The 15,192-nt window shown below is 46.6% G+C and overlaps 1 protein-coding gene across 1 annotated transcript; it reads right to left on the bottom strand.

The window, feature by feature from the left end:
* Nucleotides 1–2,937: 2,937 nt before the first annotated feature.
* Nucleotides 2,938–12,065, bottom strand: PSMD2 (proteasome 26S subunit ubiquitin receptor, non-ATPase 2). Its single transcript, XM_045851778.1, has 21 exons — nt 11,873–12,065; nt 11,368–11,424; nt 10,632–10,796; nt 9,738–9,859; nt 9,335–9,559; nt 8,868–9,026; nt 8,588–8,732; nt 8,153–8,213; nt 7,757–7,903; nt 7,482–7,588; nt 7,161–7,288; nt 6,869–6,956; nt 5,781–5,943; nt 5,550–5,651; nt 5,222–5,367; nt 4,878–4,961; nt 4,491–4,659; nt 4,305–4,399; nt 3,977–4,103; nt 3,429–3,547; nt 2,938–3,279 (listed from the first exon to the last, which is right to left on the bottom strand). Exons 1-21 carry the CDS (start codon nt 12,005–12,007, stop codon nt 3,097–3,099), a joined length of 2,727 nt encoding a protein of 908 aa, XP_045707734.1. The 5' UTR covers nt 12,008–12,065; the 3' UTR covers nt 2,938–3,096.
* Between the last annotated feature and the right edge of the window lie 3,127 nt (nt 12,066–15,192).

The following is a 15,192-nucleotide window of genomic DNA, read 5'->3' as shown; positions in this document are numbered from 1 at the left end:
AAATACAGGTTCCTGCAGAACAGAAAGTAAGGCCTGCTTGAGTGTGGTTGATAGGGTAATAATACGGGTGTAATAATTTATAGTTTTAATTTGAACATTTCACCTAAAATGCCATATGTTGTGCTTGAGTGTAATATTACATTACAGAGTAGATGCTTACAATTTTGTAATGAAAGGGTGGGGGCATTATTTGTGCCAGACCCTGTAAATGTATTATCATCTGCATTATATATGAGGAACTGAAGCTCCAATGGTAGGAGAGCAAAATAGATACATGGAGGAGGAACTACAGTGAGAAAGAAAATGCAGATCTAGAGTATTCTGTGACCCTCTTCAAGTGCTGTGACTTGATGATGTTTGGCTCCCTTCTCTACTCTACTCTTCTCTTTCCCTCTGAAGAAACTAAGAAAGAAAAGTCAATTACTACTTACATGCCAATCCATTCCTAACTCAGAAACCACTCTCTTGAACTCAAGTCAGAACAAGGTTCTACCTAAAAAATACCTTCACCTTAATCACTCCAGTCATCTCAAATTGTGTATGCCCAGATAGGAATTTGTCATCTTTCTCTACTCAATAGTCTACCACCGTGACCTCAAACATGTGCCTGCTATATTCTATTTCAATGAATACTGCCCAACCAGAAAATCTGAGATCCATCCTAAATTCCTTCCTACATGTAATCAATCAGACACCAGGTCCTATTGGTATTTGGATAAAAACCCAGTCCTATTGATTTTATTCCTAAAAAAATCTTTCTTTTGCCCTTCCCACTCTCCTCATTTCTACTGCCCTAGTTCTGGCATTCACTTCCATTGCCTGGTCTCTGGGCCTCCATTTTGAACTTTCCCACCCAGATAGCTGATCATGTCACTCTGCTTCTCTTTTCAGGAAATACTATTTCTTAGCACAACAAAGTTCTTTTAAACTTGATGAGGTTTGGAACTGTGTCTCCTGCCACACTTTCTGTGGCTCTATACACTTAGCCAAACCAAACTATCCGTGGTTTCAGAAAACAAATAGCTTTTCTACTCTGCTTTTGCAACTTCCTTAGCTATATCCTACCCCTTTTCCCTCTGGACAAACTCATCTTCCTCTAGGTCTGTTTCCTCAAAATCCCTCACTTACCCAGGCACTTGGGCTCTATTTCAATGATCCCAGGGTAACTCGCTCACACCCCAGTCCAGTATTAATCACAGTATATCACAATTGTTTTCTTTTCCCTTATGTAAGCTTTTTGAGGATTTTTTCAATTTTTGCATCCCCACAAACCAGAATAACGTCTAATGCAGAATAAGGCTCCATTGATATTTCTTGCTGAGTGAATGGTTGAATGTGGCGTCATGAAAAGTTTAAGAGGCACCATGAAAATTTCTTGCCCTAAAGTACAATCACTGATTTGGGAGGGAATTATCCTTTTGTTTTTCAGTTTACAAATTGCTTTCTAATTTATTTTAACATCACCACCATTGAAAATCAGGTAAAGCAAATATTATATCCCCCTTATACAGATAACAGAGGCTCATCAGACACACTGATTTGCTCTACTACAACAGGTCCCATTAAAGGGCTTTGACAGGTCTGCTGTCTCCCAAGTTCAGTGCTTCAACCTTTTATACAGGTTTTATAAACACTGTTGCCCTGGCTGGCGTAGCTCAATGGATTGAGTGTGGGCTGCGAACCAAAGCACCGCAGGTTCAATTCCCAGTCAGGGCACATGCCTGGGTTGCCGGCCACGGCCCCTAGCAACCGCACTTTGATGTTTCTCTCTCCCTCTCTTTCTCCCTCCCTTCCCTCTCTAAAATAAATAAATAAAATCTTAAAAAAAAAAAAAAAAGACTGTGTCAAATGAGAGCAGAGAAGACAATGGAGACACTCAATCCAAACTTGCTATTTCTCCAGCTAGCCAAGAGCTTGGACTACAATGGGGTCCAAAGCTACAGAAACAGATTAATATAGTGAATTTAAGGTTATGGGTTTGGAGTCAGATGGACTTAGATTCCAGTCCTGGCCCCACTACTTACTATGTGAACTTGCATAAGTTATTACATCTCTACAAACTACATTCACCAAAACAGAGATAATACCTTCCTCTCAAAGTTGTTGTGAGGTCTCAGAAGTATGTAGAATTATTCAACATTTATAGACCTATTAAGTGCCATTAAGGTCACCTCTCAGAGGTTAAATCCACAGAAAGTGTTGGATAAAATGCTAGCAATTACTTCCAGGGCCACACGTTCTCTACTGTATCCGCAGGGGTCTCGGCCCCAAGAGTCAGTATAGCTGTAGTCACACCAGCACCACCAGGAAGCAGCACTGCAGGTCAACAGTGATTACATCCCAGGATGGAGGCCACCTCTTTCCCATCACTATACCAAGAGGAAGGTCAGGGTCAAGTTTTCTTACACCATTTCTTCAAGGACAGCCCAATGTATGTTAACATGATCAAACCTCTCAAACAGCAGCCTCCCCAGAGTGACAGAGGGTCACAGGAGCTCAAAATGTCCCTTTCACTCAGCAGCAAAAAATCAAAATAGAAAGAGTGGGGCTAATTCTGCTGCCTCTTAGAGCAGGGATCTTTAGTACAAAGGCAGGGAGTGATGGGCTTGAGATGGGTGTGCACTGACAGGGTTGGGGCAGGAGGTGTATGAATCCACAAGTTTATTTGTAAGAGTTTGTGCAAATTCGTGTATATGCATCTCTTAGAAAGAAGGTCCATTACATTTATCAGCATCTCAAGGGTTTACGCCCTTAAAGATAAGCCACTGGTTTAAAATGATTAGGAAAGAGAAGGAAAAAGGTTTAGTTCTTTCCATTCAGGGCAGCCTCCCTGCTGGCCTAGGCTCAGAGCTGCTACAAACAATGCAGTCTCACATCCGCTCCCCACCAGTCTGGCCTCTAGCCACCATACCCCAGAGAACAGACAGAAAAGGGACCTCAGGGATAAAGGTTTTTATTCAACAAAGTCGTCTCACTCAGTAACAAAAGAACAGGAGGTAACAACTCCACCAAAGCTCTAGAGCAGTGTCCACCCTTGGTAGCAGAAAACATGGTCCACTGACATATCAGTTGCAGCTCAGAGCTTCTGGTGGCCACTTAGAGGTCATAGTTGGGGTTCTTTCGAAGGATAACAAAACCTTCCAGAATGGGGGTGACAGGAAGAAACTCCTCAGTGGCCAATTCTGCACGCTCCCCATGGGCCAACAACACTGGGGTAGTGTGTGTCTGAAACCCTGTGATGGTCTTAGGTTTGCCAGCTTGGCCCACCACATCCACTGCCTGTAGGGTGAGAAAATTGAGATGATGGAACTCCAGGTGGGAATGCAGCAGCAACCCAGAGCCTACACCAGTTTCAGAGAAGCAGATATGTGTGCATTCTCCAAGTTCTAGAATACAATCTGAGCCCTCCCCTCTGCTTAACCCCTCACCTGGCCCACACGGACAGACACTGGCAACGGCCGCAGCTCTTCATCGAATGTCACCAGCATCCGGGGCTGCATGGCAGCCACCAGCCCATATAGTACGTAGTGAGATTTGCCGAGGATTACTGAGGGAAGAACACATGGCACAGTTAGAGGCATCTCGACAGGCCTGGCCTGAATCTAGGGCCCCCACTCCAGCCCTGACTCTTTTCCCCCTCACTCGCATAGCTGAGCCCACACTACTCTGTTCATATACACTACTATGAACCAGGGATGCCTCTTCTACCTTATTCTGCCCACAGCACTTAAACTGGTAATCACTTTCCCCCAGGCACTAAGGAGCAGAAACTGGGCTCAGTTCTCCATTCTCAAAAGAAATTCTCTTTGGGCCAGATCAAAAATGTGGGAGATCAAAGCTTCACAAAGTCCATCACAGAACAGCCTCAGGAACAGAGCTAACTGAAAGCCTTGCTCCTAAGTGATCAAGGTGGCCCTGTTAGGGGCGGAGACAGGGTGCCCTGTGCTACCACGTAACATTCCTGATAGGAACTCACTATTGCGGACATCCAGGAAAGAGACAAGCACAGTGAGCAGTCCAGCCACAGCCACTTGACTCATAAGCTGCCGGTCACTGTGGTAGGGGCAGAGGGTGAGTGTACCCTTCCCTAAATGTGTCAGACCCTGAAAAATACAGAAAGAAGTGGAGGTGGAGAGTCACATCTGAAAAGACATCACCTAACCTGGCCACACACAGAAATCTAACTCACACACATCCCCCCCTCCAGACCGAATGCAAGGTCCTCTTCATGTCACCATGTCTCCCTTCCACCCCCACAGACATGACCCTTGGCACACTCTAAGGATAAGAGTTCTATTCTTTACCTGTGCCAAGCGCACCATGAAGAGGTTGTTGGGGTCCTTGGCATGATACTGGGCTAACTGGCGCAGCATCGCAGCCAAACGGGCATTATTGGTACCTGGAAATGTCAAGCATCACAGAGGATTGAAAAAAAGGGCCTCAAACCTCCCCCCCAAGCTGCTTATGATCTTTTCCTGGCCGATACTCACCACTGCCCACCATGCCCATGGCAAAAATGGAGTTATAGGAAACTTCTGGGTCAGCGTCATGGGAGAACTTGCTTAGGGTGTCCAGGATGTTGAGTCGTGGATTTGAAACAGAGATTAAGGCCAGTGCTAAAGGCACAGCCCGGCGGAGTGTAGGCTCCCCATATCTCAGCTGGTAGTAAAAGGAAATAACAAGGGTATCACAGAAAACAGTAAAAATAAACTTTGTTACAGGAACAGACTGAGAGGTAGAGGGGCTTTAGTCACATTTTATAGAAAGGGCACGGAAAAAAACATTTCTCTACCATGGAAACCCATTAGGAAAGTCTCCTCCGGGGAACCCCATGCATCAAAATCAGTGTATTCCCATCTACTCCATGCGATACTCACCAGGTGGCCAAAGGTACGTAGTGCCATCTCTGCACCAATCTCCTCCCCCATTGCAATCAGGGCAATCCCCAGCACAGCCACTCCCTGCAATTGAAGAGGCAGCAGAACCCAGTAAGTTCAGGGAACAAAAAGCACATCCTTGCCCGGAGTTCTGTCTAAGAAGAAGAAGCTGTCCTGTGGGGCACACACTTAACTCTCAAGTACAGAACCCAGTCTTGTGCTATTTCAATACACAGCAATACCCAGAGGGGTTCAAAACCAAACCCAAACCATTGCCCCTGCTCTCCTGCAAGCATATCCCCCCTTACAGCCTCACTCAGAGAGTGCCCAGCTGCCCACAGAACCTGATGTGCTCCCATATCAGCAGGGGCTTCCTTCTTGTCCTTGTCCTTCTTTTCCTTCTTGTCTTTGTCTTCCTCCTTTTCCTTAGAGTCAAAGTGTTCACTGCAGATGTGGAGCAGTTGCTGCACCTTCAGTACATTCCCAGAGCCTGAAGCAGAATGGTGCAAGTGAGGAAGGCTAGCCATAAGAAGGCAGCAAGGAAAAGCTTATGCCAGGAATAGGAGAAGCTAAATAATCTAATGCAGATCAGAATGACTGAGCAAGAAGAAATAATCTGAAAAAAGGTGCAGAAAAGAAGTGAGTCGTCACTGGGAAGACAAAGACACAGACCTGCATAGGCACAGACATCCACCAGAGTGTTGGCAAAACTGCGGAATGGCTCTGACACAACTTCCAGTGCAGCCAGAATTGCCTCGATGGCCTCTCCCTTTCCTACAGGATAGAATCGAGGGGTCAGAAGACACTTGCTTCCATACAGCACAACCTGACTTACATATACACCCTCCCTGTTGTATCTACGTCCTGTCAGTCTTTCGCCCAAATAGAGAGACATCCCCTCACCCAGGTGATTGAGGCCCAATCCAAGAGGAAGCCAACGGGCATAAGTGTCCTTGAGCTCAGTCTCTGACTTTTCCATGATGGTCTGAAGGATGGTGGAAGTGACATCTCCATTGCAGGATCCCACTGCTATCATTCCACAGGCTAGCGCAGTCACACCTGCCACCTAGAAACGGGAAAATCAGTGTCACACATAGTAAGTTATTACAATAGTCGTTTACCTATCTTGACTCCAGATAACCAATACCTACAGCCTGCTGTAACCCTACAGGGTAAAAATCCCTTCCTGATGGTAGGTCAAAATAACAACAGTAGCTACAATTCACGGACTACTTACTGTGTCAGCCACTATACCACCTGCTTTGCATACTACTAACATTTATAATCAACCCTGGCTGGTGTAGCTCAGTGGATTGAGTGCAGGCTGTGGACCAAAAAGTCACTGGTTTGATTCCCAGTCAGGGCACATGCCTGGATTGCAAGCCAGTTCCTGAGTGAGGGCCACATAAGAGGCAACCTCTCTCTCTTTCTCCCTCCCTTTCCCTCTCTAAATAAAATCTTAAAAAAAAATTTATAATCACAACCCCACAAAACAGGTCCTACTGTTATTCCTCTTTTATTGGTGTGAAAAAATAAAACCTAAAGAGGCTAGGTTTTGTATCCAAGATCACACTGCTTATAAGCAGAGATGGCAGGATTTGAAGTGAGGTCTTTCTGACTAAAGCCTATGCTATACTTATCCATCACTAAACCGACTCTGCACAAGTAAGAAAATTTAGAGTTGACCAATAACTAAAACAGTGAGTGAGAATCACCCACCCCAAGCTAGGCTAAGTTACTCCCCACATCTAGTCTGGTACTTCTTTGTGGATCTCAAGGGCTTGAACACAATATCAAAATGTTAACAGTTTAGCAGCAGCACCCGGGACTTGGAACCCCAGTTTCAACGGATTTCTTTGAAAGGAAAGTAATACACTTTCTCCTCTCCCAACCGCAACCCCATTTCTTTTTTTTCACTATTTATCACAGAGAATGGTAGAATTCAGAGTACCTTCCCAAATTCCCTTAAATGACCAACAACCTCTACTCACCTCCATACTGGACTTGGAATCTCCCATCACAGGCAGCAGCAATGTTAGAACATCTTCGCGATTGGAGCCAGCATAAGCCAAGCCTAATCTGCAAAAGCCAAGGAGATGCAGTTCCCCACACACATCCGATAGAATAGGGAAGAAACAATAAGAGGGCTGATATTCATCCATCATTTAAACAGTCACCAAGAGCCAAATACTCAACAGAGATGGTAGTAATTCAAGGGCCAATTCCCGTTTTCACGCAGCTTTCAGGCGGAGCACTACCAGAAGGAGAAGCAATTAGCCTTACCCAAAGATGGAACCAAGTCTCATAGTGTTGCTGTTGTGGAGAACATAGTCTGAGAGCAGTGCCAGAGCAGGGTCACACTCATTCCGGACGCCAGAGTTCACAATGCCACAGGCCAGGAGGGCTCCTGACTGTAAAACACAGAGATTCTTCACTCAGGCTACTCTACCTTCCTCACTGCAAAGATGCAACATAGGCCTCAGAGCAGCACCCGCCTTAACTGGAGTTGAAAACCAGATAGACCTCACTGGTGAAAGGGAGGCCCTGTGGGCCCTAGAACAAGGAAGGGGAATGTCCCAACTAGTGGGCTGTGCCCAGACCAACCTTGATATAATCCTCAGAGGAGTACAGGTACTTGTCAATCTGAGTGAGACCACCATCCACATCCCACAGCAGAATCATGCCAAGGGACGCAGCTGCACTCAACATTCCTATGCCAAGAAAAAAATCTGTCTTAAAATGGTCCTACACTGAGAAAACTGTTATAAAGAGCTCTCTAAGGAACTGCATTGGGATTGCTTGTCAGGTAACAGAGGAACCTAGGAGGACAACAAGAGTGACCAAAACAACACAAAGATACAGTAAAAACTGAACTATACCATGGTCCTTGTTCTTGTAAAGCCATTTGTTGCCATCATCAGTCAGAAGCTTATCCTGGCCAAAGGCTGCATTTACAAAGCCATTCACAAAAGAAGAGGCCAGGTTCATGCGCGCAGAGTCGACTTGAGAGCCACTGCCCCCAAACCCTGTACAGGAGGGAGAGAAAAGGAAGGTTAATTTAGAGTAGGGCCAGTAAAGAACATGGCGACTAGTCTCTGGTTCTGAGCTGGCTTCTTAGGATCCTCTATCTTTGCTCCCAACAGTGGCCTAGAGAAAGGCTATGTGGGATGTCTGAGCTCTACAGGATAAAGGTGTTGGGCCAACCTATCGCTCCTAATACAAGGGGCATAATTAGCAATCCTCCAACTCCCACACTCATGTACGTGGCTACTCACGGTTATTCTCTAGGTGGGTTTTATAGATGTCATCAGGCACCTTGGGCTCCATGATATCCAGCTGAAGAGAAGTCAGAGGGTTACAACTTCACCCCCCAGTCCTCCCCTAGCTGTCCCTTTTGCTGTCCCACTGAATGGCAATTCTAACCAAGGAGAGTCTAGTCACCGTCAAAATCAGAGAGGTAAAAAGCCAGGGAGAATCACAACCAAGAAAGCCTTGATAGAAAAGGGCAAAGTTTTGCCCTGGGCAGGTGGCTTGGTTGAATGGAGCATAATCCCATACACCAAAGGCTTCGGGTTTGATCCCCAGTTGGGGTGCATGCAGGAGGCGGCCAATCGATGTTTCTCTCTCACATAGATGTTTCTCTGCCTCTGAGATCAGTGGGCACATTCTCTAGTGAGGATTAAAAGAAGAAGAAAAGGGCAGAGTCTCACCTCCCGAGCTAATGCCAAGAAGTTGCTATTGAGCTGCACATTGGACATGATCTCTGTCAGGTCCTCATACTCCTCCACATCTTCACTCAGCTCCAGAAACACCCCATGCCGGCCTAGCATGAAAGCCATCTGCTTCTGCACTACCCTGTAGGAGAGAACCATCACATCCGCTCAGCCCCTTCCAATAAGGGCACAGAAAAGCTACTTAAGCCCTAAACAGACACTACAAGCCCCCACCCATGAGCTTATTTCTTCCTTTGCCGACTTCCTCCCTACATACACATCCTTGCAGGAGGTGAAGATGTCTTCTACCAGTTCCATGTCATTGAGCATCAATGCCAACCTCAGAGCTTCAGGGAAGCGACTGAACTTTCGGAACACACCCAAAGCACAACGCAGTAGGGCAGAGTTCTCAGGCTCGGGCACATAATTCACACAACTACAAAGGCAAAAATAATAAAGGAATTATAAGTTCCAGACATTCCCACTTACGCAACTTAATTCACTTGCCTAAAATAAATACTAAAGGCAACACACACACACACACACACACACTCACTCCAGGCACTATGCCAGATACTGGAACTACTAAACAGACATGATGTTTCTGTCCTCAAGTAACTTACAGACATCAATAAATTATTAGCTACCCTTGATGCAAACACTCTGGGAAAATAGAGGAAGCACAATTACGAGAGAAGTGCTGGGAAGGTAGGCCTGCCACCATTCCCTACTATACTTGCTTACCTGGTGAGATAGAGGCAGACCTTTGCATATGCATTCTCATCAATATCCTTCTCCAGCATATCCACCTGCTCAATTTCCATGAGCAGGTCGCAGGCCTCATGCTCTGCATTGTGGGCCATGTTGTAGGGAACAATCTCCTTCACCAGAGTCAGCAGTGGCTCCCGCTGTGTCTTCTCCGCGTCATCCAGCTCCTGCCACTCCTTAGCCACTTCTCCTGCTAGATGCCTATGGAAAGGCCCAGACCATTAGTGGAGTACAGCTTCATAGGAAGCACTGCTTTGTGGGCATGGAATTCAGTGTTGGAAAACCATTACACTGGTACTCCAAGACAGACAGTGCTCTAAGACTGAACTCAGAATTATGCCGCAGAACCCCCTTCAGACTACCAAAAAAAAGGTCTTACCTGACATACTCATGACCCCATGATGCCAATTCCTCCTGAGAGCCCACCAGCCGATACTTGAGGCATTCACGCTCCCCACTCATGGTCATGGCCAAAACAGATATGATATCAGCAGCAAAACGCTTTAAAGAAACCAGTCTTTGAAGTCAAATCCAGGGTACAGGGAGTATTACATTACAATCACAATCACTGTCACTACCTCCAAAATTAGCTATTAACTATACACCAGCCTCCGCAAGAGAAATTCACACATGGCATCTAAGCTAAGCCTCATGATCACTCCCAGGTTAGTGTTGCTATCTCTCTTTCAAACCAACGTGGCTGACGGTGGTAAAAAGGGGAGAGTAGAGAAACATGGACTCTCAGTTTTATGCTAATCACAGCAATAAACTATGAAAAGGTTTTAGCAGAAAAGACTCACAATCTAGGAAGACCACTATGCTTGCCGTATGAAAAACAAACTATGTAGGAAGTCAAAAACAAAAGGAAGAAGTCAGCTAGGAGGCTGCTGCAGTAACTCAGGTGAGAAATTAAGATGTCCTTGATTGGGGTTGTTACAACAAGCAAAGAAATTATTGAACTGGGGGGTATATTCTAAAAATAAAACAACTGAATGTATATGAGTACCAAGAAAGAAAAAAATTAAGGTTAACCATAAGTTCAAGTTAGGTCACAATAATAAAATCCCAATGTCCAACATAAATGACAGAAACAGTGTCTTCTGAGAAGGCGACCGTCCTGTCAGCTCTTATGTATTTTGACTGTGATAAGCTCTATTCGACTAGCTCAGGTCTCAGGTCTATCAGGCTTCCTGTGACTCCCCATGAGCACCATGGGTCCTCATGAAGAGGAATTCCTACACTAGGCCTCCACTGGCTTCTGAAACAGTTTTACCTTATTCTCCCCAGGGGCCATCTTCTCATATATTTCCTTCAGCTTGCCATAGTGCGGGCGCAGAAATTTGAGAGGCTTGGGCACTGAAGTCATGGAAGTTGTAGAAGAACGAATCTGCCTCCGCAGTTCCTCTAGGGCTGGTCGGTACAGGGACGTGTCCTTCTCCTGATCAGGAGATGTGAGATCAAACAAAAAAAGAATCACATCCCTCAAGTCATTATACAGAAGTGTTTAACCACTCCCCTAGGAAAGTTGCCGCTTATTCATCTGTTATTCCCCCAACTACCTGACACAAAAACAAATGAGCCTAGTTAAGCGTTCAAGAACTGCCCTGGCTGGTGTGGCTCAGTGGATTGAGCGCCGGCCTGCAAACCAAAGGGTCACCAGTCCCATTGCCAGTCAGGGTACATGCTTGGATTGCCTGCCAGGTCCCCAGTTGGGGGCATGTCTTGAGGCATTCTTGTTTCTCGCTCACTCTTCCTCCTTCCCTTCCCCTCTTTCTAAAAATAAATAAATAAGAGTTCAAGAACTGCTTCTCCCAGAGAAAAAACTACAAAATGCTGCATCAAATATCCCTTGTTGCTTTCCTCCCTCACAGCATCATCATAACACTGATCCTAACATACAGTCCATCTTTCCCTGTACCTCATTTAGTTGTTGCCCCAAAATGGGATAAAGAGAACAAGGGGGAAAACTCCAAATACGCACCCACTCGTTTTAACATGTCATGACTCACCCCCAGGCGTTCCACGAGCATCTCCAGTTCATCCTGAAGCTGTTTGTCCTCCTCAGACTGGTGGGTTGGAGGAAGAAGCTCATCAAGAAAAGGAATCCCAAACATATCCTCCTCCCATTCACCCTGGGCTAGGAAGACAGTAAGCCTTCCTCCTTAGGAAGCAACAGGTGGACACAGGAAAGGGAGCGGGAATGGGAAGCCCTGGTGGGAAGGCAGCCTGGCTTCTGGACCAGTCTCTGCTTGAATGCTGTTCTAAAACATAGGGTGACAACGATCCGCCCGGGGCCCACCTCACGAGGCGGTGGTGAGGGCTGGTCGGGACGGCGGAGGTGACGGCGGAATGGAGGATGGTGGGCACAGAGGCGGGGTGCCAGGAGCCCGGAGGGTCACCCCACCCGCCTTCTCCTGGGCGCTTCGGGGTCCTTGGGAGTCTGGCCCGAGGCCTGCGGAGCCGCGGTGACTCAGCCCACGGCCTCCTCCGCCGGCTCCCAGGGCCACGCCTCACCAGCTCCTGCTCTTTGTCCTTGTCCCCGGCATCCCGCCGGTCCTTGCCGCCCGCCTTGTCTTCTGCGCCGCCGGGGGCCGTCGATGCGGACTGCTGGGTCTGCAGCGATGCCTTGTCCCGGCTGCCCTCCTCCATCTCCTTAGCCACTGCCGGCCAGCTGCGCGCGCACCGCTCAGACGTCTCCGTTTCCCAGGTAGCCTCGCGCGCTCCTCCCACAGCGCCCCTCCGCCTCCAGAGGCCGCCTGCAACCGGAAACGACGCCACGGCCTGGGAGTCACCGACCTGGCCCTCGGAAGCCTCACGAAAACTACAATTCCCAGCCTCCCGCGCGCCTTAGGCGCCTCCCTTGGACGCGGAGGGTTCTGAACGCAGCGGCACCGTGAAGTTTGGAATTCAGGTGTGATCGCTACTGAGGGAGGTGATCTGGCGGCCGGCTGAGAGACCGCCCGTAGGTTTCCTCATGACAGTGTGAATAGTAGTACCCACAGTGACGCCCCAGTCGGCTGCGTGGTGGAACAAACGGAGGAAATTCTTGGAAGCCGAGACGCTTGATTGCCGTCTGTGTGAAGTGTGTGTAATCTCTGTGTAGCCCCACACCACTGTCGAGTATTAACCTTATTACACGCCCCCACACCTGGAAGGAGAGTGCTCTAATATTACCGTGAGGATATGACTACCATCTTAAATCCACCTGCGGAGCCACTTGGAGTAGAACTCAACAAGTAAAATAAAGGCTTATGTGCCTCTGCTAAGTTCCGGAGCTAAAAATGGAGCAAGACAAGGTCTTTGTCCTCTCTCTTTCGGTCTTCCTCGGGCATGGCAGACGCTGTGGTAGGACCGATTTTAAACATTGCATGTTCTCACAACCTTTTGAGTTTGGTAGAATTGTCTCCACTTTACAGAAGAAATCATATACAGTAAGGAGTCGAATCCGTATTCGAACATTGAGCTTTCAATTTTCCAAGCTCTTGACTGTTTCAGGAGAACTTCAAAGTTGCTTCTTCTGTTTGGGCTGTGTGTCTGTATCTAGAAGGTAAGAAAAAAGGAAGTAGTTCTCCCTTTCATCTGGTGAGAATACTCACCATTTGGCCTAGAGTCTTATTGTATGGGCTGTAGGGCATTAAAGGACACAAACTTTCTTTGAAAAAAACAAACACACACACACTAGCACAGTGTGGTTAACACTGAATGAATGTTGGCTAGATATATATGCAGATATAGGTGTAAAGGTTTGAAGCTCATTTTAAAACCTGTTGCTCTTCTACTCAATGCTAGGATTCCAGAGATGACTTTGCATTTCCGTTGCCAATGACACCCCCAGCCATGGTTGGCTGACAGAAATTGAGCAGAAGGTAACTGTTCTGGCCATACTATCTCTGACATCAAGTTGTCCGCACATTGCCTGGCTTTCTGCAGTCATTTGTAAAGGTATTTCCCCTAAATCTCTTGTTTTTTCATGACTTTTGTCTATCACAGCTCAGATTTTTGTCTTTTATACCAATCAAATCCCATCTTAGAGGAGGCAGGGTGAGATGTGGCATAAAACACAGGCTGTTAATAGCTGGTGACTCCAGATAAAGAGTGTATGAATGTTTGTTGTGTACTATGTTTCAACTTTTTGGTAGGCTTGAAATGTGTCAAAATAAAAAGTTGGGGGTGAGTGGGAAAATATGTGCTCTAGAGAGCAGCCAACCCAGTGTTTAAAGCCAAATTCTGCCTTTCACTAGTTGTGACAACTGGGAGATTTTTCTAACCTCTCTCAGCCTGGTTTCTGCCTCTCTGAAACGTGGGTAATGAAGTACCTCCCTCATAAGTTATTATGAGAATGATATAAGATAATGTACATAAAATGTTCAGCCAGGTTCCTGGCAACTGGAAAGCACGCAGTTGTCATTTTCCAGCTGAGGTCAACTTTCTTGTTCCCTGCTCCCCACCTCCAAGCACTCAAGCCCCCAAGCCTCTCTATCCAAATTCAAATATCTGACAGTTATTTCAAGGCCCCATGATATGTCCTGCCTCAAGCTCCATTTCAGTCAGATTGCCTTCCCAGAAGCACTCCTTGCTACCCTTTGGCCTTGGGGCCAAATTGCTCTCTAATCAGAGCCAGCCCATCACCTGTCCCTTCCTGCCACCTTCCTTCAAACTGCATGCACATGCCTGCCATGCTGCCCCCAAACTCATGGCCTGAGATGCACAGCTACCCGTCTTATGGATGGCTCTATTCATCTGAGAACCATTCAAGCCACAGCATCACTCACCTAACACTAGAAGTGCTCCTGGATACAGCATTGCACTGTTTCTATTAGATTGCTACTTTCTTTGTGCGATATTTTTCAGATTGCCCTGTGGGCCTTGTTACTGTTAATTGCCAGAATGGCAGATTTCCAGTCCCCTCTCTTCACATCTACTGTTATAACTTCACTTCTCCAGACTCTCACCTCTCATTACACCCCTTCTGATCATCCTAAACATTTCACTATTTCTAAACATGTTCTGATCAGCCTTTTCACATTGCTGTTCCTTCTACATGGAATGCCCTTCACTGTTTTCAGCTAGCAGATTTTCCCATCCTCTGCACTCCAGCTCAATGTAACCTGTCTAGGACACTTTTCCTCTTCTACCCTTCAAGTTTCTCATTTCTTCCCTATACTCACACCATGATACATACCTCTTCCTCCTGAGACTCTGAGCTCTTGGAGGACAGGAGCTGTGCCTTCATCTTTGTGTCCATAGCACCCAACCTAATACCTGGCTTGTAGTAGGCCTTGACAAATATTTCTTGAGTGAATTGATAGATGGATAGATGGCTGGCTGTCTGGCTTTGCATTCATCTTCAGGTTATCTTTATGTATCATAATGGCCTGGGGGTCTCTTTGGAGCCCAGAGTGGGGCATTGGAAAACTGGCCAGGTTCTCCATTTGTGAGTCATGATAGGCCCAGTGAAACTGTGTTTATTTTATAAGGGCCTGTCTTCCAGCCTGACATTTCCAGCATGCTTCCAACTGTGGAAATCATATTGTGTGACATGTTACCTCATTAAGCATGAGAATTAGTTAAACTTCCCAGTGAGACAGTGTAGGGTAGCACCTTACCAATAATTGCTCTTGCATTCACTCAGGAGCACCATCCTTCAATCCTCCTCCTGCCTAAACACACCAGTGCATATCACAGATTTGTGTTCAGCAGCATGGCAAGGCTACTAATGGTGAAGGTCTGTCACCTGACCTTTACCTTGCCTTGCCTCTGGAAGCAAGCACCTGCAGAGTGCTCAACAAACAGATGCTACCTGGCTTAATTTCAACTCAGCATGTGCCTAGGTT

The sequence above is a fragment of the Phyllostomus hastatus genome, unplaced genomic scaffold, assembly GCF_019186645.2.
Source record: "Phyllostomus hastatus isolate PE091 unplaced genomic scaffold, TTU_PhHast_1.1 phas_contig_86, whole genome shotgun sequence".
Taxonomy (NCBI): Eukaryota; Metazoa; Chordata; class Mammalia; order Chiroptera; family Phyllostomidae; genus Phyllostomus; species Phyllostomus hastatus.
This window is presented reverse-complemented; position numbering and strand designations above follow the sequence as displayed.